Source organism: Buteo buteo, chromosome 15, assembly GCF_964188355.1.
Source record: "Buteo buteo chromosome 15, bButBut1.hap1.1, whole genome shotgun sequence".
NCBI lineage: Eukaryota > Metazoa > Chordata > Aves > Accipitriformes > Accipitridae > Buteo > Buteo buteo.
In genome coordinates, this window is record NC_134185.1 from 7931602 (window position 1) to 7957711 (window position 26110).

The 26110-nt window shown below is 37.5% G+C and overlaps 1 protein-coding gene across 2 annotated transcripts in view; it reads right to left on the reverse strand.

Annotated features, from left to right (window-relative positions):
• PHIP (PHIP subunit of CUL4-Ring ligase complex) overlaps nt 1–26110 on the reverse strand; it is a 118324-nt gene that overhangs the window by 52993 nt on the left and 39221 nt on the right. For both annotated transcript variants that reach the window (XM_075046491.1, XM_075046490.1), the window contains exons 10-16: nt 24735–24805; nt 23826–23926; nt 23673–23713; nt 22423–22521; nt 20208–20361; nt 19216–19350; nt 3156–3284 (exon numbers count right to left, since the gene is read on the reverse strand). In XM_075046491.1, the coding sequence (XP_074902592.1) occupies nt 3156–3284; nt 19216–19350; nt 20208–20361; nt 22423–22521; nt 23673–23713; nt 23826–23926; nt 24735–24805 (730 nt within the window). The remainder of the gene's footprint in view (nt 1–3155; nt 3285–19215; nt 19351–20207; nt 20362–22422; nt 22522–23672; nt 23714–23825; nt 23927–24734; nt 24806–26110) is intronic.

The following is a 26110-nucleotide window of genomic DNA, read 5'->3' on the forward strand; positions in this document are numbered from 1 at the left end:
CCAACTCTAAGGTAGAACACTGGAATGTCCCTACTGGAACCCAGGGCCAACAACCTTATCCTCAGGTTATTTGAAGTCCTGAGAAAAACAGAAGAATTAGACGTTTCAGAGAATCTTAAATGCATGATGTTCAGCAGACAACCAGTTAAAAGTACCAACAATCAGACCTATTTCTTGATATACTATTAGAAATCAAATTCATGACAATAAGAAGATACTACACCACCATTAAGACATACGAATCCTTTGTACGTATGCTTCACAAACCCACCTTGGGTTTGAGCACAAGAGCTTTCTACAAGGTTTGAGCTCTACAAGTAAGACTCTCCTTCAGTAACTACACTACAAATTCAGAACACTCAGTTTCTCCAAACAGGCACACCTACACAGATGTAAGGAGATTTTCCCCCCTACTGCACCAATCCACCACACAGGAGCTGTCAACTTGGAACAAAGAACTGTGGTTTGGGCAGTCTACAGGAAAAAAAGCCTTAGAAAGCTCAGAGATCTAGTCCAATCTAAGATTTAAAATCGACAGAAAAGTACCTTATGCTTTAGGACAGTTAGGCATTCCTGGACAAGTTTTCACCTAAGAAAGAACTTCTGAAATGCATGTGCCCTGTTGACAGTGAGCTCAGCTCATCTCTGATGATCTTCACACACTCAGAAATATCAGCTGAGATTGGGTCAAGGTTGCCTTAACTAGGTCAAATAAAAAAGGATCCCCAAACAAGCAGCAAATGTATTCTTTTTTCCCCCCCCTACTAAAGAATTACTCCACAAAAACATGTATCATTGAAACAGAGGAAAAAAAAAAGAAAACCAAGAAAAAAAGAAGAAAACAAAAAAAAAAAAAAAAAGAAAACAAGCTAAAACCACCCCATCGGCTTCATTGTGGCCAAGATCACACTGGGGAAAAAAAAAGCTTGGACAGTGGTTCAGTCAACTAGGAAACACAGACACTATCTGAACATAGTATGAAAAAAAATACACGTGGAAAACCAAGAGCTTGTTCTCTCAGCAGAGCTAACACTATCTCAGCTGTAATCATTGTCCTGAGCAGAACTCAAACACACAGGAATACAGGACAGGTCACCACACTCCTTTCTTCTATAAAAATCATCCCCCAAGATGGATGGAAACCACTTTAAAGCAAAAAAACCACAGGTCCTACCAGTGCATATTCTCACAAGATGTCTGAAAAAAACCCAAGTATCTGAGGGGGGAGGGAGGGGACGGGAACAGGATGGGGGACGGACACAGGAAAAAGAACATTTATTCTCCAGCACCTACCCATCTGTAGTTACATTTTTCCATAAAACAGGTCAGACAAAAATGAAAGAGAAGATGGAACCAGACAAGAAAGATATCTGAAACTTTCAAGCTGAGTTTTCTGAGAGTTGAAGACTGATATTAAAGCAGTAACAAATCTAAGTCCTATTTGCTCCCATTTCTTCTTTGGTCAAGAATGCCAAGATTACCACTAGGCACAGTAACAGCTGGAGAGAATCATTTTAAATCACCCAATAAGTGAAAAATTTTAAACATAATAATTTCTCAGAGGCTGCAGCAAAAACCCCAAGATAACAAAGGGTCTGCAGAATTCAAGAAGTTAAAAGCAATTGTTTTCATTCTTCAAACAGATCCAATCCCTCACAAGGTAAATTCTCAAATGGCAGCGTAAAGGAAACTCCTGGTCTATCACAGCAAAGACAAAAAGGCTCTCTGTTTCAATTTAACTTTCAACATTTCTGAGTAGCAGAGGACTACACACTTCCAAAATGATTGGAGAGAAAAATAAACCTGGAACAATCCATGGACATGGTGAGAAAAATGTTTCTATTACAACAGGCTTTAAAGTTTGGAAGAGTAAGAACTCTGAAAGATAAAGACCTTGAAAATGATCTGATAATCCTGGTTTTCCTCACTTGTGGTGTCTCTGCTCATCTGTTTTCTTTGGAATAGAAAGGGAAATGCACAGCTAGTAATAGCTGAGGGATAGCAACAGCAGCCAAGTACCAAATACTTCAAATCATAGTTGAGAGACAAGGAGAAAAAAAAAAAATCCCCAATATGTGAATGTTGCTGTAACTAGCATCAAAATAAGAGTTGGCAGACTACAGAAAGAAATGCAGTGGCTTACAAGACAAAGATTAAAATTCCTTTTGCTCTCCCTCCTTCATGCCCCTCTGCATTGCTATTTGGCAAAATGCTTTCAAGGCCAGCCTGAGTCTAAAGATCCAAAACAGGAGGCAAGATCCAGAAGCCAGCACTTCACAAACAACCTTCAAGTATCAGCTACCACAAGCAGAGATGAAAATCCTGGAGCAGATATGTCTGCTTAAGTCTTAGAAAGACAGAGAAGAGACACGCCTCACCTCTTCCCTGGGTGGTAAAAGAAAAACTAGGACCTTGTGGGCACTCCAAACTAGGTGCCTGTATGGTTCATAGGGCATGTTCATCCACAGAGAAAAGAAATAACACCAGGTATCTTTACGGTCATGAGGGTCTGTGGCAAGACACCCACACTTAGAATACACAATGTAGACTATGACATTAGAATAAAGATGTAATATTTTAATCACACAGTAACAGTGGAACATTGCTGTGTAAGCACCAAGGCATCCACGACAGCAGAACTTCATTAACAGACATAAAATTGTATCACTAGAACATATAGTACATTTATTGTAAGTAATTGTCTCCCGGGTTATGCAATGTTTAAATACAGATAGCAGGAATTAGTTCTATTACAAACCCTCCCGCCCTTTTTTTTTGGTCTTAGTTAGGAACCAGAAAAATATTTAAAACAAATTGTTTAACTATTATCCATTCCACTGCAGTTTATTCACATTATCCATCTGGACCCATTAGTAGACACTTAAGAGAGTAGACAGTGACCGGGTAATTTAAAATGTTTTCTTTTTAAATTATTTTTAACTTCCCATGTAAACACTAGCTTAATAGCACATTTCCATAGTTTAAAAAAAGTCAGTGAAAGAAAGCTCAGTGTCAACAACAGGAATCTGAAACATCCCATATTAATAGCTCAAAACTGTGTTAAGATACAACCTCTTGAAATGAAGCTCTGAAGGAAAGTTTGCATGAATGCATTCAACACAGACAAACATTTTGATTTTCATCTTGCACTGTACCTTGTCATATTTGCTACTGGAACCAAAGCCAAAAATCAGAAGGTGACCGTGAGAATCAGTACATGCAAAATGCTGTCCATCAGGAGAGCACTTGCAGTCAAAAACTGCACCATGTCCTTGTCCTTCAATCTGAAATACATCAACATACAAAATAATTAAGTTACCAGAAATAAATAATTTTCAATTATGATTCTCAAAACTGTGGTGCTGATGTTGAAATTTATCATAAAATCTGTAAGACAGTATACTGCTAGATGGAAGTTACTTTAAAACATAGTTTACTTTTTAGCTATTCACTTTTCAGTGAATTTTGTAATAATGCTCATGAAAGATGCCAAATTGATAGTAGTAGAAACTGACAGACTTTATCCACAAAGCAGGCACAGTATAGGAAGTGAAAATAAAAGCTTCCCCTTGAACGTCCTGCTAATGAGCCTAACCAGAGAGCTGGGTCCAGTTCAGGGCTTAGTCACTATACCCTTTCAATCCTCTGCCTTTTTGCTAAGCTAGCCCAGTAGCATTGGCTGCTGCGGTGTTTCAGTACACCTGCCCACTAGAAAACGCACTGACATAGACAACCCACATTACGCAACTTAGCAACTGCCTATTTCTGTAATTCCTACTCCTAATTTATTGGAGTGGGGGAGGTGTAGATTTGTGTAAAAACTCCACTTTTTAAAGGAGAACTGCAAAGATTTTAAAAAAGGAATTTTTACCTGATACTCATTTTCTGTTTTCCAGTTCCATTAAGCCAGAACAAATGGGTTTTTGTTTTTCCCTGCAACCTGTCAATCAAGCAGAGGTGACCAATCACCACTCTGAATTTTCATGTCTTCAGCACCTCTTCAGAAAGCCCCTTTCTATTCTCCCCAGCAAAGCACTTTTGCATTTTCTTTAAAGAGACACCAAACAAAATTCTTTCCCTAACTGTGGCAGGTCTACATACTGCCAGAAAAAGCAGTGGTATTCAGCCTGCAGGCAGTACCACTATGCACTTCTGTAGCACCTTCCAGAGGCTGTCAGCATTATTTTAAAAAGTTAACGAACCGAGCCTCGAAAAACATGTGAGGTAGGTACTGTTCTCACTATCTTACAGGCTGAGACAAAGGCAAGAAGTCTAAATCTTTTGCCCATGGTCTTACAACACATCCACACCCACACCCCTGCATATCCCCCCAGTGATAGAGGCTGCTACACCTATTACCGGTGCTTTCAGGTATTGATAAAGGTCTGTCTTACTAAAAGTACTTTCCACAAAAGCCAAATGAGTTTCTGGATCAGCAAAAGAGGAACATAAACCAATGGAAGTTTTATGTTCTACTTTGCCCACTATTCCAGAAGAAATGAACAGAAGTATCCTATAGGAAGAGATGGAAAATAAAAACAGAGCTTCAAGCAAGTGACACTAACATCACAACAGCTAGGAATGCAGAATGAATTTAGGCTAAGCAAGATCCAACAACCAAGCCAAACTTACAACTTTGTGCTGCTTTTTGTATGTAGAAAGCTCACCATATTAAAGGGAGATGGTTTGGGGAGGTAGGTGGAAAGGGGAAAGAACTTCAGCCCAAGAATAAGCTTTGCTGATGTATAGTAAAAACTTGGAAAGGGAGTACTTACATAGAGATTTCTGTTCCCTTTCCCTGCCTCCAAAAAAACAAACATCAAAGCATCAAGCTTCCTAACATTCAAGTCCTTCAAAAATAGAACTTCAGGGTTCTCCTAGAGCCTAAGATTTGAAGGCTTTGTTTTAAAGGAAAACAAGGTATGTTGTGGGAAGACCTATTTGCTAACCATAGTGAGGGGAAAAATAAGAAATAGAAGGATAAAAAAATCAGACTATTAAGATGATGGGGTTTTTTAATCCTTCCCAGCAAGAAATGGTTTGGATGGACCATTTTCAAGAAACCCCTGAGAATTATAAGGGAAGACATTTCCATCTTACATAAATGAAAAGAAGAGTGATCAGTGCAAAATCAGTGATTAGTCCAGTGCAAATGGTTTTACTCTAAATGTGGCAGAATCTGGTTTAAAAACTGCTTTTGGAAAGGACAGCAGTAAGACCGTTTGGTACAACCCCTCAAGTCTGATGTACAATTACTTGGAAATAAAGATCTTTAATATCATAAGAACAAAAATTACTGTTGAGGATAAGCTTCCAAGATGTAATTACTGTCACAAATTTAAGAGCAGAGCCTGCCAGAGTGTGCTACCCGGTAGAATTTTTTTCAAACAAAAATATTTGGAGATTAATAAAAGACACTTTACAATGGAATTTCTTCAACAATAAAGCTAACACAGAGGAGTTGGGTCAGTTGCAAAAGGGGAAGCTGTAGTAAATCAGTGAAGCAGTAACTGCAGCAAACTAGGTAAAGGATTTCAGCAAGAAGGAAGCTGCTTTCCCCACTCCATCCCTTTTAAATCAAAGATGCAAGAACTATGTGAAGACTGTAACTCAAGGAAGATAAACTGTTTGTTCTGCCTGGAACCTTCCCCTGCTGAACAAAGGCATCAACAGTGAAGGGAAGAGACCGCTCATGAGAACAGAAAAAGCACTGGTCAATTAAGAGTTGTCCCAACAAAGGGCTGCCAAGAGCAAACATGTTAAGACACTGCTGATAGCAAAGCAAGTAGCAAGGACTCTTCAGCCACAAACAAGAACCAGTGATGCTATACAATGAGGACTAAATTAGGATTACTTTTAGTCTCAACCCCAAGAATTAAGCTATTTGCCCATAGTTTCACTAGCAAGGAATGAGATGGAGATTGGTACATCACAAAGGGAGGAATGTTGATGAAATAAGAGAATGAAAAAGGGAAGTTACTCTTTTCCTCTCCATTTTGAAGAGTTTATTGTTCTTCCCCAAACCAGGGAGAATACAGGTGTGAAACTAGTACACAAAATAACATGTCTTAGATTCATAAAACTAATTTGTTGTATGAACACAAGAGTAGTACAACCTACCGAGAGAGAGAGCTCAATAATAAGCCTTTCTGACCTGGTATCAATTGGTAGAATGAAAGACTTAAAATCTAGTTTTTAAGAAAAGTAAAAGACATGGGAAGAAAAAAAAAAAATAAAGAAAAAAATCAACTAAAATGAAAATTAATCAAGAGTAGAGAGTACCAGACAGACTTAGCAGACTTTCTCCAGTAAAATAACTGATTTTCTTATACCAAGAAAATATAATTCATTCAACATCACAAGATCTCACAGCCATGGTATGGCACTGAAAACTTGGTCCAAATGGAACAGATTGTGATTAATAGGAGAAATGCAGAGTAGGTAAACTTGCTAAGGAAAGGATAACAGTTATTATTTTGGAAAGACATACAGAGCTAAAAGGATGTTATCAGTGAAGTTCCTCAAGCCAGGCCTTTCTGTTAGTGACTACAGAAAAAATTAGAGCCTGTTGATGAAATGAACATTAGGAAATCATCCACTGCGAACACATTTGAGACACAGCAGAAACGGTATTGACTGAAGCAATTAAAAGCTAACAGGACAAAACGCAATAGGCCATGAAACCTAGTAAGGTTATTAGAAATAACTTACTAACACATTTACTGCCAAAAAAAATAATGGAACTCAGTCTACACACAATGACACTATGCATTTCTATCATGCTTTCCAACACAAGTCATCAGCACTGTTTAAAAAGCCCGTGAACTAAGCCTCTACTAGCCTGAGGTAGATAACGTTCTCTCCTGTCCTTCAAATTAACGGACTGAGGCAATTAGTTGGAAACACAGGGAGAAAGATCACTATGTATTCATTGCAATGCATCACATATAATGTAACAATAAAAAGAACACTATAATCCTAAAATATACCAGAAGTATATCCAGAAGAGAAAGAGAAAGCACATACATGCTAGACAAACAGACAACAGTAAGAACAAACTCTTCCAAAGCAATACACATAATTTTTGCTTCCCACGTTCAAGATAAGTAAATTTTAAGTGGAACGGCTACAAAGAAATGCTTCCACTCACCATGATAACGGAAAACCTAAGAGCTCAGCTTCTTCACATGGACACTAAGGAAAGAGGACTATTTTGTATGCCTATACAAAAAGACCTTTAGCAGGAAGAGAACTACTCTACTTAAATGCATAGGAACAAATGAAAATTAGCTACAAGCAACGTTCAAACTTGAAAACTGAAATTTAGATTCTAATGATCACAACAAAGGTATGCTAGAACTTTCTAAAACTAACAAAAAAGCAAACTTAAGTAATTGTTACAAAACATATAACCTCTTTCATAAGTGATGAAACTACATCACAGCTGCTTGAGTCAAATCAGTCTCCAAGTATTCTGAAGTTCCTCTGCAGGTTTATGTTCTCCTTTGCTTTAAGGAACAATTTCCGATCACAGCATGCTTCCATGTCAAAGCCAAAAAGTATCTACAGACTTTCTGCAAAGTTAGAAGAGGCTGCTGCAGATTTGGAGGAGTGGAAAGAACATTTAATTTTTAAGCGAGCTTAAAGAAAAAAAAAAAAGGGAAAAAAAAAATCAAAATCAACGGGGCTTCTACACTGCTTCCAAAACAGCAACAAAGAATCAAATGGTACCAAGAGGACAAGAAGTAATTAAATTAAAACATTTACTAAAAATGTTTCTATCTTCCTCCCACACAAGTTAGTTATCCACTCAGGAATGCTGTGTTTGTCTTGAAAGATAAACATATCAATGAAAAGATCTGACAGATCACCCACCCTATGGATGCCTGAAGCTATATAAAGGCTATATAAAGAGTACTTACAGCTTCTTTTTTTTTGTTAAAGAAAGTTTTTCTTAATAAACATCCTGCAAACTCCGTACTGGCTTCTACTTGGACTACTAGAGCATTATGCTGGCTTTGCTCTTCAGGGTCTGCTCTTACATACTATTCAAAGGTGGAACCTCTCAAAAATTTCAAAAGCATCTCAGTAGGACTACACTGACTGATTCAAAAATACCGCATTCTGTAATCTTACTCTAAGTCATTCTGTATTTCAGATGACTACAAAATCTGATCTAAAAATACAATACCATATAATCCTAGCAAAACTGGAAGTCTCTTCAGACTTTATGAAGACCACAACATAAGAAGTAACAGTTTTTAAATCTCTAGTTAACACTGGAGATTACAATACGTTATCCATAGGAGCAAGCGGTATATCTTTTGGACATCAGTCCAAAAAATCACCTCACGTGGCAGGAAATCCATGCACAAAGCATTCTGCTGAACTGCCTAGATGGAATCTGATCTTCTGTGTTGTTCTTCCAACAGGGACTCCAGGTTTTTTTGGTATGTCATTAAGGCTAAAACTAATCAAGTAGTTGCCAACAAAGATCTAGGTAGGCCAGGCAGGTTTACTGATTAACAGAAAGGAAACAATGTTGTAAGCAATGTAATAATGCTGTTAGGGCTTCAGCGTTTATCAGTTTGCATTGAAAATAGAAGCAGCATTAGAAAGTAAGGAACCGCATCACACGTATCAGTAAAGATCAGACCTCAAAAGATGGGGCAGGAAAAACATTAAGATACACAGACATAAGGAGGCATAGAATAGGAATTGCCTGTAATGAAGTGCCCACACAAAAATAAAGGACAGAGTCAACAACCAGCTCTCTGAAGGAGCAGGAGCACACAGAAAAATCCGATTGCAACTTAGTAGCCTCTGCTTGATTGACACTTTGCAGGAAGAAACCCTTTTGACCTAAATCAGTTGATGCCATAATACTGACAGTAAATTCTAAGCAAAACAAGGATCAAACTGTACTAAAACATTCAAACAGTCATAAACAGGGGATGTGTGTGTCCAAATTCACAAAAACTAGACATCATTGCCATTATGAAATACATTACTACTAACACCTCCATGGGGATTCCCAATTTTTCTCACTGATTTATATAAAAACGTAAGACATGTGGGAAGAGGGCAGAGAGACGGGGGGGGGGACGGACACAACCACCAACACATAGCTGCATCCAGATGGTCTGATTCTTCAACCGCAGTGCAGACTCTTCATTAACTTCAAGTAGGGTCAAAATTATACCCTCTACACTTTCCATTGTAGAAATCAGGAAAATTCTTATGGGCTGCCTGAACTTGACCTTTTATGGTCAAGTTCTTCATATGACAACTTCAGTCACTGCTTATGCTAATGGCTTCAAATAAATCTACAATATATCCAAAGCTCACAAAGCTAAGAAAGTGCTTCTATTAAAATTTTTCGAATGATACATTAAGTGTCAGAAAGTTGGGGAAAATGTATAAGCTTGCAAAAGGACCATGCAATGCAACTGCCATAAATCCTATAAAAGTCATTAAGGACCCACTTGAAAAGAAATGCACGGAACCAGGAATAGTACCAGACAACTTTAAACAACCAGCTAGCTACAGACTTGGGGACAAAAACCTCAACACATCAGCTTCAGCAATCTTGTCATTATTTCTTAATGCCTATATGGCTGAACTTTCAACCTTAACATCAACATGCAAGTTATTATTTTTTTAAATATAAAACACTTATCTGCATTTACACAGATTAACTACTATCTGGCTATGAAAAGGCATATATTCACCATGGGAACTTCACATAGTGAATGTAAAGCAAAACCAGTATGAACGTATCCACTTACTTCAAGCTTTCTCACCGGATGTGTGACAGTACACATTTTCAATTTCAAAACCAAGCTTAATGATTTAAATACAACTACTGCTTTGCTGTATATGACTACATTTCCTGATTTTGTGTCAGCATTTCTAAGCAACATAACCTGTTTCATTAAGACACCATTTGAAACAGCAGCAGCATTTTAGAGCTATATAACTATAATCATCACGTAACCAGAAGAGGGGGGCCTTAACACAGTAGGTTAGTTATCTGCTTGCTGATTCTACTACTCCATTTGTTTTCAAAGGCAATCAAATTAAATAAAGGAATTTCAGAGATCACCTTCAAAACAAGCTTATCAAATCCATTTTTTGTTTCCCCAGCCAAAGGCTTCTCAAGAAAGAAGCAACCTGAAAAAGAAAACTAAAGACCAAAAAGAGTCACATTCTTTTTCTTTACTATAGCACAGTCATAAGAGCTTGGGTCTAAATTTTAAGACTGGTCAGGAAATCAAGGGGCCTGAACTTTAAGACTAGTCAGGAAACCAAGAGGCCTAAAATTAAGTTTGTGAGCATTCACAAACAAGTTCTATTCTTTTGATTGTACGAAAGCATTACATACTTCACTGCATAAAGTTAGAACATAGTCTAATGAAAGCTACTGCAGCAGAGTAGTAAGTAAATAAGGTTTTAATGAGCAGTCCTTCATCATCACAAGATCCTTCCAACACACCTTTTCTTCTACCTAACTTTTCTAGTGGTAACTGTTAATAATATGGTCATGTCTTAATCCTTTAAGTGTGAAAAAGCAGATGCTGGAGTCTTATCTTCTCAATATAGAGACAGAGATCTTCCAGTGAAGTAAAACTTTTGCTCTTCACAACTATTACTTAAGGACTACCCAGACATACCACTACAACTTTTTGTCTATCAAGCTTTATTTACACAATTGTCTTGCTTTATGCACCTGACATAGATGTATAGAGATTAAAAGGAAATTTAAATTTAATTGATAATTAATTTTAAAGTAACAACAATATATAGACATTTCTCTAAAAATTAAAATAACACTGAGAAAGGCATTATGCATGTTTGCTTGAAAACTACATAAACAAGCTGTGGTATTTTTTTCCTTTTCAGACATCTTCTCTTTAATTTGTGGTAAAAAAAACCCAAACAACAAAAAAACATTAAGTTGGTCATGCTAAGCAGGTGACCAGTCTTAAGTCTTGCTAAGAAATCCTGACCCGCTTTCTCAAGTACAGCTCCGCAATTTATATTTCAGATAACAAGCACTGTCCCATCAAATTTGAAACTTCATTAGAGAAGCCAACCCAAGCTTCCAGTCAACTTGGTAAAATAAGAAATTCAATGCTGTGCAAAAGAAGTCATAATCCAAACAATTCTATAGATAAAAAGTTCACAGTCTCATTAATGGGTTTACCCTGCTGTGAAGCTACAAGCTTTTTTGGGTTGGTTTTTTTTTTTTCTTTCTTTCTTTCAAAGATTATTAACTTCTGCAGTACTTCCCTAACTCCAATCAAGAACATAAGCAAAAAGATCAGCCTACAATTTTGTTAGCTCCACTGACACAGTAACTTATACCTTGGTACAGTATGTTCAACAACAGTTTATATTTAGTTGCTGTTCCCCATTAATGTACCTGTTAAAGGGAATGAGTACATTTAAGTTCTGATGTGGCAATATGATGCAAAGTCAAAATCACTTTATCTTGCTGAAAGGAACAATAACCATTTACATAAAGTTCCAGTAAGATGTCCTTTAATCTCTAAACTCCGAAAAAAGGAAAGTTTTGTCCCCATTTTTCTTTTAGCTGTCACAAATTTTCTTTAAAAGAAAAAAGAACAAAAAAGGAAATATAACTTTGTTTATGCAGTTAAATCTGGACTTTATCCTAAAATCTCAAGTAATTTGCTTCTGGGCTGACAATTTTAAATGAAGTTGGACAAAACCACATATTACTAAATTGATATTAAAATTGCAACTGCAAAAACTTTCGCTTGTTAGAAAATTGACGCTTTTCAATTCAGCTGCTTACAGTGTACCTGTTTTAATGTATGGTTTTTAATACAGATGGAAGAAACCATGCTTGTCACTCATCTTTGAATAAACTATTTTAACATTTTGTGAAATAAACACAAAAGTGTTTAAGTCCTTACTTTGTTTAAAAAGTGTTCATATTTAAAGTTTAAGTTTCATCATCTGTTGCTAATTAATAAGCATATTGGAAAGAACACATGCAAGTCACAAGCTTCCTAGTTCTGGATACAACACCTATTTACATAAAATATAAGTAAAGTATTTTACATATATGCTGGTTTTGGCTGGGATAGAGTTAATTTTCTTCATAGTAGCTGGTATGGGGCTGTGGTTTGGATTTGTGCTGGAAACAGTGCTGATAACCCAGGGCTGTTTTGGTCCCTGCTGAGCAGGGCTTACCCAGAGCCAAGGGCTGTTCTGCTCCTCACCCCACTCCACCAGTGAGGAGGCTGGGGGGGCACAAGGAGCTGGAGGGGACACAGCCGGGACAGCCGACCCCGACTGACCGAGGGATATCCCAGACCATAGGACGTCATGCTCGGCACATAAAGCTGGGGAAGAAGAAGGAAGGGGGGACGTTGGGAGTGATGGCGTTTGTCTTCCCAAGTCCCCGTTCGGCGTGATGGAGCCCTGCTGTCCTGGAGATGGCTGAACACCTGCCTGCCCGTGGGAAGGGGGGAATGGATGCCTTGGTTTGCTTTGCTTGTGTGCAAGGCTTTTGCTTTACCTATTAAACTGTCTTTGTCTCAGCCCATGAGTTTTCTCACTTTTATCCTTCTGATTCTCTCCCTCATCCCACTGTGAGGGAGGTGAGCGAATGGCTACCTGGGGCTGAGTTGCCAGCTGGGGTTAAACCACAACACATGAAAGCGTGGGACTACTCATCATGAGCTTCCAACAGAAAAGGGCCTAGAACGAAAGCAAACAGCTAGGATTCTGGTACGGAGATCTAGATGAAAATATGACCCAGTTAACAAAAAAAAAAAAAAAAAAAAAAAAGAAAAGATAAAAATCACAATTCTTTTTCTAGGACACCTGAAAACCTGTAAGAAGCCTCATCGTACCTTACAGCAACTACAGCTATCAAAGACATTGTTGTCTTTCTAGGTGTCAGTGAAAAAGCATGTATTATCCCCAGGATCAGTGTTTTTCAAAAACAACCAAGAAATCCAACTGTACCCTATATCTTCTCCAACACTGATGCAACAGGCAGGTCAGCCTCCCCCTCAGGCTTTGCAATTTTAATGTTGGGTTTTTTTCTTTTTTTCTGATGGTTTCCATAAAAGCAGGACAAGGCATAAGAACAACAAACACGAATTCAAGAAGTAACAGTTACACTGCTGTAAAAAATGATCCACTATTCTTGAAGTACCAATCTGGTTCCCAGGGCAAGCAACATTTACTCAGTGACACAGAAGAGAACAATGGTGTTTCTGGGAGAGATTAAAGCTTCTCTTTCAGAAACATAACAGAGTTAGCTGTCATTTCAAATGAAGCTGAAGGTGGGAGAGGGGGAGAACAGGTTTGGTGAGGCTTTTTTTTTTTTCTTCCTCCTCCTCTCCTCAAAAAGAATCAGAAGGTTGCTTCAAATCCCTAGTTTACAGAGCTCAAGTTGTAATGCATTTCTGAAATATACTCATGGTATTTCTACATGCTCTAATTAAATGTGCTTTGGCATTTAGAAAAAGACTCATCAAATTCGCAACAGCTGAAGATATACATTGTGACCTTTAAGTGTCAAAGGCTAAGGTGGCTTAGCCTTTCAGCAAGTCCGATAAAGTCAAAAAGGCAGGAGAATTTTGAAGAATTTGGATCTGTGAATTTAATACAAGATTGTAAAAACATTCTTTTTGTATCAGTATTTCAAAGCATTCTTCAGAATACGATGAAAGGACTAAGGCCACCTTTGCAGTGAGTTCAATGTGGGTTCCAAAACTACCACTCACCCAGAGCCTGTTACAAAGAACACTGTAATACATGACAGTGCTCGCACAGACTGTCTTAGCATTAAGGTAACGTAACAAGAATCAGTCCAAATAAACTCTTCACAACCACTAGGAGGAACATATTAAGATTACAAGTAAGCAAAAGTCTGACTTTAACAGGCATCCAGGCACACAGGAGGCCCCTGAGGCACAAGAATCATGTCAGACCTAAGAAATCCCACTACAGGCTACAGCAAAGCCTGACTTCTCAAAGATGCAACTCACAATGAGTCAGTCCAGTAAGACAGAAGAGCAACACCTAGCAGTGAAAGATCTTTTGTTGTTGGTTTTGTTTGGGTTTTTTTTTGAAATCTGTTGACCAGAAGAACCATTTTTTATTTAAAGGCATCAGTATTACTATTTGATTAATTTCTACATTACACAAGGATTTCTTAAACACCGTAAGGCCACTCTTTATCAAAGAATACACAAGCTTCCTGCTGCAGTAACTGCAATGCCTACTTACAAAATCTGCTGCGTCAGGTATCAGATTCAGGCAAAGCAATTACATTCAAAGATACGGTACAAAAATCCAACATTCTACAGTGACAAATACTGTAAAAATGCCTGCTCTCCCCTAGTCTTTCATTCTTGCTACTGTAGTACAGTTTTCATATTTTCAGTGGCATACTTTTAAGTAACTGCAGTCACCATATGTTCCTGCAACTGTTCATAAAGCTATGCTGTAAATGAAATTATTTAAAAAAAAAAAAAGAGAGAGAAAAAAAAAGACAGAGCTACAGGCCTGTACATATCCTGCAATCTTTTAGGAAACTTTTTTTTAATATTCTTCTACAGGGCAGCCCACTCATGGGACAAGAACTATCAGCTTTACCACAAGAGAAACCCATACTCTTAAGGCTCCAGACAGAATGCCTTTTGCAAGCAGTCTGAATCAGTAGAGCTCAGTCTTGAGAAGTACTGCTTAAAGGAAAGCACACTTAAAGGAAACCACCTAAGTCCAAAAAACAAAAATCAAGGCCAGCACTGTAACACCACAAACCTATCTGGGGTCAGACTCGAGGAACACCAGTACTTAATGTCCAAATTGCACCACCAACAAAAACCCAATCACCAAACCAAACAAAAACCTGTGCATCCACCTAATGTTATTACTAGGCACCTCCTTTTTGATCTGGAAGATTCTTAAGTCCCTGTAATTTTCTTGTTCCCCTCATACATTCTCAGAATTGAGAAACTTCTGCTTAGAGCCTACAGGAACTACAAGCGTAAGGCTAAGCTGCAGCACATGGCATCCAAGTGCCAACCCTGGCATTCCTAACAAACCAATAGTATCAGGTCTATTAAGAAGTAACTTAGTGATAACACCTGACAGAAAACAGATCCTATGACAACAACTGATCCTATGACAACTGAGTGGTGTACAGCTTTTATTTATGGCTGAACACAGCACTAATTCTGCAAGTTCAAGAGCTTGCCTGAAGCTTGATGCCAAAGGCCATTTCTAACACTTCCAAATTTACCTAGAACATGATTTCCATACCCAAGTAAACAAGCCTAGCAGAAGTGCCTAAACCCACAGGCTACAGATTCACATCTCTCCACAGTGGCAAAACTTCAAAAGAAAGTTGGGAAGAAGTCCTGTCTAGACATTCATAGCCGAGATGCCCTCCTGGGTAAGTGGCAGATGTTGAATTGAACACCTTGCCACTGAGGAGAGAACAGAATCTAGGTCTTTCATTTCCCAGCTCAACAGCTTAACATTAGTTAAGGTAATCCCAAAAGATGAGTGCCATCTGCTCCTGTGCCCTCCTTTTAGGAGAGCAGGGACCTCCCTCAGTTATTGGAAAAGTGCCTTACCACACAAGGGACCCAGATGCCTCATTGCAGCTTTTGAGTAAGAAACTGCATTTCAAATATATCTCCATGTACATTATCACGCAGCGGCTTTCACTGGACAGCCCCACCATTCAGTGTATTTTTTTTCCTGGATCATCCACTAAAAACACCTAAATCTCATATACTGCTCAGCAAACTGAGGATTTGGTAGGATACTGCAGTCTGCTTTGGAGACTAAGGACCTTGGTCCCCAACAACTTAGGTACCACAACGGTCAAGTCCTTCACTGAACCTAGGCCCTGGGTAATGAGCCACAATTTAAACACTTCCAAGGCTTTGTGCTGTCCTTCTGTAGCAAAAAGACTATTTTTGTGAAATACATAAGCTCTGAAACAATTGGCTGCAGCAACCATGTATGGTTTATTACCCTGTTTCTTCAGAAGTCTGCTAAATGCTTATTGTACCTGGGAAATACAGCAGGTGAAACTGCCCTAATATTATAACACCAAAGCCACGACCTCATTGATTCCTTGGAAAAATGAATGACAAAAATGCACTGAGAACGTGTTTTTCATTAGCAGCTGTATTACGCCAGGACTGGCAGGGATATTACACAGGCCACAAAACAGCAAGTACCTGTATTTGCACACGCAATTTAAAACCATCCCAGGACTTATTTGCTGAATCTCGTAATTGCCTAAAAAGCTTTAACCCTCTCACACTCTTGATATTTCTATGGCAAATTTCACTCTCTGGGGCAGTGAATTCATCCCCTGAGTCTAGCCGACTCAAGTTACTGAATTAAGCAAGTTCTGAATGCCCATGAACTCTGACACTGAGTTACGTGATACTTACAGAACTAGATCAAATGAAGACTACAGGTAAAATGTGGAATATATAAAATATACACATACTTACTGAGAGTAAACCCATGTGTGTAGACAGTCATTTACGGGACTGAGTTTACTATTAATTATAACGATCAAAACCTGGTAAACAGACCAAAAGATGCTTCAAATTAACTATGACTGTGCCAATTGATTTAATAGCAAATCTTAATTTTAAAAACCTGGGAGAGAATATTCTGTAGGACCACCAGAGTCTCCCAGTGCCACCTATCTGTAACCAGCAAGGCACAAATAAACTTTGGGTGCCCCATTTAAATTAAATACAAAACAAAAAGTGTATTTGGTTACTATGGCTTTGCAATTTCACATTTGCTGACTGGATAAAATGAGTTAAGCTTCAAACTGATTGACACCTCTTGCATCCCTCGAATTTTGATTTTTTTTTTGATGCTGACAATGAAGGAATTGAGGGATGGGGAAGTGAAGCAGGGAGGGCAACAACTTAAAAATACCCAACTCTGCTTTAGGGATTTGCCACAAGGCTTTAGATGTACCAAGCAATCCATCTTAGGATGGGAATACCTGACTGGACTATTATGAAGCTAAGTCATCTAAGATTTTGCTAATTCAACCAACACCCCCAGGGTCTGCAATTTTTTTTAAGAGGCTTTTGTTACAACAAAGTCATCCAGTGCTAGTTCTGGTACCACAGACACTGTTTTATCAGGCAATGATAATAAGAGGTTCTTGAATGGCAAAGCAGATACCTCTTGTCATTCAACTCTCAGGTTTGGTTCCTCCAGGTGATGTTCCCTGTCTGATCCAAAAGAACCCAATCTGTAAAAATTTCCCATACCCTGAATACAAATACAAACACTGTTTTTCGTAAGTATGAGATGACATATTGGCCAAGTCAATGAAGGTAACAGTGGTTATCACAGTAATTTAATAGTGGCTAATGTAATGATTTTCCCAGCTGATACGCCACTTAGTTAATTGGGAGAAGACTGGCAGCTCTGCATGTATTCATGCCCTCCCTTAGTAAACCAGAACACTTAACATTTGCAGCTCTGCAGAGGTGACTATGCAATCAAGTCTCATGGTCTAGAAGCATCTTCCCCCACCCACCCACCCATATAAGAAAACCCCTAATTTCAACTCATGCCTTCTGAAGCATCAGACACAGAAGACTGGTTGGTGAAATATTCAGAGACTGTAGAGAGAAGCCTCTCTTGCATACCTGGCTAATATGACTTATTCATTGGTTTGAGACAAACTGATTGCCAGATTTACAATTCCCCTCACCTCACACAGCAGGCAGACTTTCTCACATTCATTTCTAGCATGAAACACAGATTACTAGCTGCTGAGATCTGATTGTCTACACATTTCTCTGACTCCAGAGATCTTAAAATGTATGTGTTTTTTTACCCTTTTTAGGTGTTTGTGTTGCAACTGCACCCTTGAAATAAATATCTCAGTCTTTCAGGGGGTTGCCTAACATCACAGGCATCTGTAATTTAGATTCTGATAGCTCTTAAGTGGACTCGTCTTATGAAGAGCAGATGAGCTCAGCCTCTTCTGACCTTAAATTTCATGAAAGCTATCATACATCCATCATTAAGTAGTAGTGAAAAGGCAACCTAGCCATGCAATGAGATCATACAACTCAACTGGTAACAGTGAATAGCACTGAGTAACAAAGATCTGTTCTCATGGCTCCAAGATAATTGTCTCTGATCCTTCATAAGTTCCGTTACAGAAATCAATCCAGAGGGAACAATACTGAACCTAGGTCAGTGCTGAAGGAGCCTAGGCTGCTCTCTCTCCCATTTAGCTTGGCAGAATTTCCTCAGAGACTTTATGAACTGTACTGCACACTGCACAACTCAAAACCTTTCTTTAGGTTCAGAGTGACCTTCTTGGCTTGACTTCATTTTTAAATGCCCTTTTTCTTTTTTGTGAGTAGATCTATGGCAGGTCTCTTCTTCAGATGATCTTCTTTATGCTCCAAGACTGCCATTCCACTATGGCTGAAGGCTGGATGAAGCCCATTTGCCTACTCTCAGAATTCTCAATGATTCTTCATATTCTACAAAGACTTTGGTAATTTTCTCTGGGAGACAAAGTCTGAATTGCACAACACATCATTACCTTTTTGAGGAAAGATATGCACAAAGACCCAATTAATATCAAGAACCAGATGGAAATACCTATTGCATCCATCTTCCAGAAGAATTAGTTTACTGCAGAACAGACCAAATTTGAAACCTGCATGTGGAGGAGCTCTACACAGAAAGGCTGACAGCATTCAGTCCAATGGGCCAAGGCAGCATACAACATTGTATGAGATCAGGTGACTCCTGAAGAGCTTTAGCCAGATTAAGAATTAGTAATGCAAAAATAAACCAAGTTCCACCTTGGTTCCCCAGGCAGGAAACAGAGCACCAAAGGAGGGTCTCTGTCACCGTGTCTCTTATGCATGATCTCTGACAATGTAACTAATACTCCAACTTCACGTGGATGAAGCATATAGAAAGATGACACTATGAAATACAGCCAAAGAAACAACTTTTTACATTTTACAGATTTAATCTTTGCCCCACTAAACTGAATAGGAATTTCTCTTGACTTCACCGGATGCAGGATCTCGCACTGTACGCAAATGCATGCTTCAAGATGGCCTACATAAGAATGTACTAAAAGCAAAAGGTTTAGAAAGGTTGCTTTGGCATATCTGCATAAAGCACAATAATTACCATGTTGAAGTAAGACCGGATTTTGACCCCTCTTGCCAAATCCCAAACTATGACATTTCCATCATGTCCAGCAGAGAAGAGAACTCTTGGATCAAACGGATGAGGTTCAAGTACAAACACTTCATCTTCATGTCCCTGAAATTAAAGATACAGCAAGATGAACAAGAGGGTTGTCTCACTCAAAAATTCAATACGGTAACACTAGCAAACTATATCACTAGCCTATGAAAGTGTCCAGCAAAGAACAACTACTTTGACCACAATTATTTTTTTTTTTTTGGTAGCAGCGTACTATACTCTTCTCTTTCCAGTTGTAATTTTAGGTTCCTAAGAGGTATGTCAAGTATGTCACCTCACAACAAGTATGTCTCAATACTTTTGCCATGATTTTAAAAGATTAGAGTTCACAACACTTGGCATTTTTGGTCTTAACACTTGGCAGATTTCAATTTGTTTAGGCAGACTAGCAGTTAGAAATTTAATATAAACCCATAAAGAATCAAATATATAACTAGAAGTTAGAGAACAACATCTCCAAAATCTATACCAAATTTTAAAGCTTTGCAGGAAATACTTCCATCTCTAGCGGAGCATCTAGTTACCTAGAAATACCTATTTTCTCAGTTAAAAAAAAGTATCACGCATTAGTAAAAATGTTGTTTGATTTATTCTACCTAGAAGACTATTACATTTGTCACATTAAATTAAGGTAAAAAGAAATAACTGTTTCCTTCTCTCCTTCAAGATAGCACTTTTGGAAAAAAAGAAAGTCCAAAATTAGTTTCAGACATCCTGAACAGCAATGGTTATTTGTGACTTTAAAGCTTTATCTTCTAATAAGCAGCTGACAGACATCTCTATTACACTTTAATTATCTGGAAACATTTGTTAAGGCAGTTTTCAGACAGAAAAAAAATGCAAAAGGAAGAATTTTGATGATTCATACATAAAATTTGCATTCAGGATTAGTAAATCAAGATGGAACACCTTACCATGAGAATATGAATGAGTTGGCCAGTGAAAGAATTCCAAACTTTCAGAGTCATGTTGTTTACTGCAGTTATAACAGAGTTGTCATGGCGGTCCCATGCCACCATGGTCACTTTCAGCTTTGTGATTTTATCTTCAACTCCTTGTAAACTTTGTCTAAAACAAAAGAGCAAAAAGTTTCAAAGCAATCCTAGTTTGCCGAAACATTTTTATGTCCATGACAAGTGAAAATACTTCTGTATTTTGGTTTATTATTAAGAATAGAAGCATTACTCCTTCAAGAAACTTGAGAAATGCAAGATGTTTTCCATTATGTAGCACATAAAACCACAAAGAATTGTAGATGTTTAAAGAATGACTATAGGGTCCTCTTAATATCTTGAATATGCTGATCTGTTTTTCCAGAAAATGCCCTCTTTATACATGACCTAACCCAATTAAATTTGATAAGTACAGTATTTGTTGTGACATCTGAAGAGCGAGAATACAAACTAGTCAACCAGTGAACAGTAATTTGTCCTGGAGAGTATTTCTAGGAAGTAGGTACAAATAAGGAGAGAAGTATTCTGATACCTTTAAATGAATTAAATTCTCAGGCTGTATTTAGTACTATACCACCACCCTTACATCACTTTACTGTCGGTAATAATGGTGCTTAATCTTGCATGTATTTTATTTTTATCCCTAAGAAAACCAAACACTAGCCATCTGTAATATAATTTATAAGAATACTCAAAAATTACATTTTTGTCAGTGTGGTTTAAAGATGAATCATCACTGAATTCTCTAGCACATTAATTTCTGGGAAAACATAAACCAAATGAAACAATAGCATGTTACCACCATGTAGGCAGACAACATACAGAATCTTCCACATATTAAGCACTACAATACATTACACAATAGTATATACTGTACAACTTGATAATAGAAAATGTGGTTATAGCCAGATTCCTTTCTAGATTCAATGCAGAACCCAGGAGGTTTTATAAGCTGAATTCACTCTTTCCTTTCAGTGCAGCAATTTCATTATGCTTGATAAAATTGTGCTTGTGCAGAAAGATCAAATTTGGAACTGCACTTATCCCTCTAGTCAAAAGGACAGAACAGAATTCAGCTAAAGGTGTTTTACTGAAATGAGGAGTTCAGTTTTTCAAAGAAGATCAGCATTTGTGACCACAACGAAGAAGAATCCATTCCTATTTTTCCCAGCATCAGTTAAAACCAAGAATTTTTACAGGCTGCATTTTCAAGACAAAGTAACTCAGTCTCAAAGTACCAGTGTTTTATACACTGTTGTCTAACAGTTTTATATTCATGTTCTGTTGAATCTGCCCATAACTGACAAAATACTCTCCGATCTAAACATCTAACTAAATTATAGCTTATTTAGCCTTCTCTTCCATCTCTCTCTTGGTCTCTCAGACATCTTTCCACATGATTACTCCTGAAACCATTTTAATTTTTCTTCTATTAAATATCATCCTTCAAACCACTCAGTATGATCAGTTAAGGGGAAAAAGGTTTACCCCTTAAACCTATTATAAATCTTTCTAATGTATGTCAGTTGGAAAACATTTCCTCCATGCCAAAATAAAAAGGTGCAAGCCACAAATCCTACTAAGTTGTTCTTCATCTTCAAGCCTCTTTTGTTGCTTGTTCTAGTGTACAGAAGTTTCCCACACCTACAAAGCCTTGTAAATTCTCAAGACTGTTTTAACAAATGAGAACCCATTACACAGCAAGCGCTTTTCTTGCTCTGGCATGTGGTATGAAAGAACCCAATACTGCTTTCCTGGACATGCAGATTCCACGCTATCTTTAAGTATTACTAAAAAGAAGCAGTCTCAAGAACAGATCTGACCTGGTTTTCTTGCTCCAGAAATAAGTACCTAAGTAAAATGCCATATAAATTTGACCTTTAACAGGTTTTGAGTATCTTTTATTCTTTTAATCTAATCAAAATACCAGTGGAGCTATTATCAGGACAAGCTAGTTTCCACAGATGAATATGTAGTCAAATATTTGTTTTCACTGGACTTCAAGAGCTAAACAAGCATAATATGCATTTAAGCAATAATAATCTAAGAAGCGCCCCCACCTTTTTTCCCCTTTCTCTCTCTTCCCCCCCCCCGCCCCCCCCTTAAAGTAAGTCAGCAAATTATATCAATGGCCTTCAAGTATCTATCTGGTAGAAGAACATTTTATATTACTTACCCTGCTGGGCGAGTAGCCATATCTAACAAAATGCTTTTCCATTCCCTTCGCTTAAATTGCCAGATTCGTGCTGTTCCATCACGGCTTCCACTCACAAATCTAACAAAAGAGGAAAAAAGTTACTCAGAGATCAAAGGCAGACCTGTACAGAAAAGGCACTTGAAAATTGAAGTTCCAGAATTTAGAACTCAAAAAAGGAAGCTATAAGTAAGAAGTCCAAACAGTGTCAGAATGCTGTACAACTGGTTTGAAATGAAAAACACTCCCATACCAGTAATAATGGAAGGCCTGCAAAGAGTGGAACCTGCTTCCCTACCTTGAGCCCCTTCCAAACTAACTGTACTTTGACCTTTGGTGCACCTTGCTGAGTTATAACACTGCTCTGGCACAGGACACCATAACCCAATGAGCATTCTAAAAAACTGACCCTATCACACCAGGTAAAGCTATGGAAAAAAAGTTAAGGGGTAAAAATGTCTAAGGGCCAAGAGAGCCTTGCAAGCAGAAGTGCAGACATGATTTAAAACAAACAAAACATACTCCCAGTAAGCTAGCACTGTGTGTTGAGTAAGTACTATGACACTTATCTGAAGAAGTGTTTTCCAGCTCGAGTTTCTCCCCCACCTTTTTCTTCCCCCTTTTTGGGGTGCAGAGGTAGAAGGAAGAGAAAAAGGTGGGTGGAGCACAATGAAGCTTGGTTTACAACTATTTATATCATAATAAAAGTGTACATTAGAACATCAACTAAATGAAGTGTCAGAAACTTCGTAACAAACTGAACTCTTTTCTTTAGCATCCTTCACATTCAACCTCCAGAACTTAAAGTGAAATATGAAAAAACATTGGGCTAGCTAAACAAAATATTGTTAGATCTAGTTTGATAGTCTTCCTGCACCCAGCAGTCACTTAACTGAAAAAAGGTTTAAATATATCTAAAGATGCATGTATTTTATATGTGAATATATATACACATATATTTCTTAAGAAAAAATCTCAAGTATTTTTATACTCCTTATTTTCAGCAAGTTCAAAATACTTTAATCATTCATTACAATGAAAACAGCTGTAAAACTGAAAAAGGAGTATTATGAAAACAGAACAGTGAAAATCCAATAATTATAGATGATTTTACTGGATGAACCTCAAAACAGAAAGCAATTTTTTTTTCCATAACTACTTCCAGAAACTGCTATCTACAAATGTCCACAACGTCCAAAAACTAGCTCTGAATAAATAAATCGTGTGCTTACCTGCTACTACTATTAGAAAACTGAATGCTGTCAACTTTGTCCTATATAAAAAAAGTAGAAAGAAAAAAAAACCAAATGTGATTCCAAATTATCTCAATTTATCCAAATTATTATTTTAATCAAATACATATGTAATTTTAAAAAAGTATTTACAGTATGAAACTCCAACTCTGATATCTTCTCTGGCTGACCTGATCCAAAGAAATAAACCCTAATGATGTGATCTGTACTCCCAGTGGCCAAAAACATTCCACCTGAGAAAAACAAACAGATAAGTCTTAAGAAAAAAAGGCAGTCTAATGTTATTACAGTATTTTCAAACAGCTGTAACATCAAATACTTAAATTTATTCCCTCACACTTATAACTGTATCTCATTTCAGCTATTTCTGTAACTAACCTTTAAGTAAAAACAAGATTTAGAAACTCAAAAGGTTTAACTGGAGTTGAATTATTTCACATTTGCTGTCAGATAAATATGCATCTGCAGCTATATCTGAAAGATTAGCTAACTACAGTAATTTGTTTGTGACTAAGCCCTTAGAAGCCTCTATCTTAACAAAAACTGAATGGAACTAAAGCTCCAGTAGCCCTTCTGAAAATAAGTTTCTGTCATTTTGATATTTTATCCAATTATTTATGTCGCATTCTTCAATTGCCAACTCTGGAATCAATGAAATTCAGACCATGAGAACCTGGTAATCAACACCCTCTTGTCCCAACCCCTATAAATTCCATCTCAGATAAAGCCAACTCTCAGAATCACTCTAAGAAAAAGGTATATATCATGTTTTAAGAGACTTGCAGTCACAAGCAACTTACTGTGAACATTTTATATTTAACTGTTTTCAAGAATTTCTGTATCACCAAGAGTTAATTCATAGATTCTGATTATCTATTTTAAATATCTGGGGGTTTTTAATAGCTACTTTAACTCAATTCCATCTTATTAACAAGAAATATGCTACAGTAACTGTATTGTACTTCATTTTACTCTCCAAATGACTTCTTACATTGATATAAGGGAGAAAAAGGAAGGGGGGGAAAAAAAAAAGTCTTTTACCAGCACTAAAAGAAGAACAGATCATTTGGACTCCGGGCCGAGGGCGTTCTGTAAACTTTGTTGGCCTTGGACTACAAATAGAGAAACAGTTAAATAATTTCCTAATAGGGCTTCAAAAAATAAGTCAGTATCTTAGAAATAAAGCACAGAAGGACAAAATTAAATATGAAGGAACAGATGGCTGCCCATCTATAAACAATTTTGTGTGACTATGCTTCATGATCTGATCTTTAGAAAACTAAGATATCCAGATGGACTAAGTAATCCATGTATCAAGGAGAGTTGTATCACAACTTAAAACCTGTTCCCCTCTAATATTGCTATACAAAACACTCTCCTTAAGTCACTGGCAAAGCAGAACAGACACTGGAGCCAGTTGCCCATGACGGTCAGTTTTAAACCACTGGGTGTGCTGGAACTCTGGTTTTCTCCTGCAGCACATGGCTGCTTTTACAAGAGAGAAACAGAGCTTCGCACTCTTTATAGAAAAGGATACAAAAGACATTTTAATAAATTTGGAGGTTTTCCACAGTATTAGAATATACCACTTTCTTCAGAGGACATACATTCTTTGTGGGCTAGTTTCAAATAGTGCCCAAAGAATGTCAGGACAATAGCTAGAAGTTTGTAAGGAATTTTACTTTATATGGCCTGTGCTTTCTTTTAGGCATTTAAGAACCTGATGTGCAAGCAGAACTAAAGCTTCAATGGATTTGGCACTTTAAGAGTGTATAAAACCAAAACAAATCAGATCTGGTTCTTCAATCATTACTTCAATTCTGCTCATGCACTGCAGCAACCTCAAATCAGTAGGTGGTCTTGCATAGTATGCCATCTGCAATCTTCACTCAAAGAATAAACCTACTAGAGAACAGCAGCATTACACCCACAAGTGTCATCACTAAAGATTTGTTTTAACATAAAAGAATCCATATTCATAACTTATTCAAAATTTTATCTTTTAAAAGCAAAATGGTCCATATAATTCATTTCAGCTGAAGGCAGATGCATAAGAGACCTTTCTCCATTAATCAGCTATTGCTCTCTCAAAGAAAGTAGTAAGCATTAAACCTTAGTGCATAAAACAAAGCAATAGACACCAGGAATACCAGTTAAGAAATAGTTCTCTGAATTGTCCATTCAGTATAGGCTGTTTCTGTGAACTTTCCTCTAGGAGTTTTAAGCTAACTCCCTGCAGACTCACAACAAGGAAACTTCACAACAACATACACTAAACAAGACAAAGACCTATTCTACGAAACAGTTGAAACCCTTCTTAACTGAGATACTGACGTAAAAAGAACTATCAGATGATTCAATATGCAGCTTACATAATTTGGAGCAAGTGTAAATAGATAAAAAGGCTGCTGTTTTCT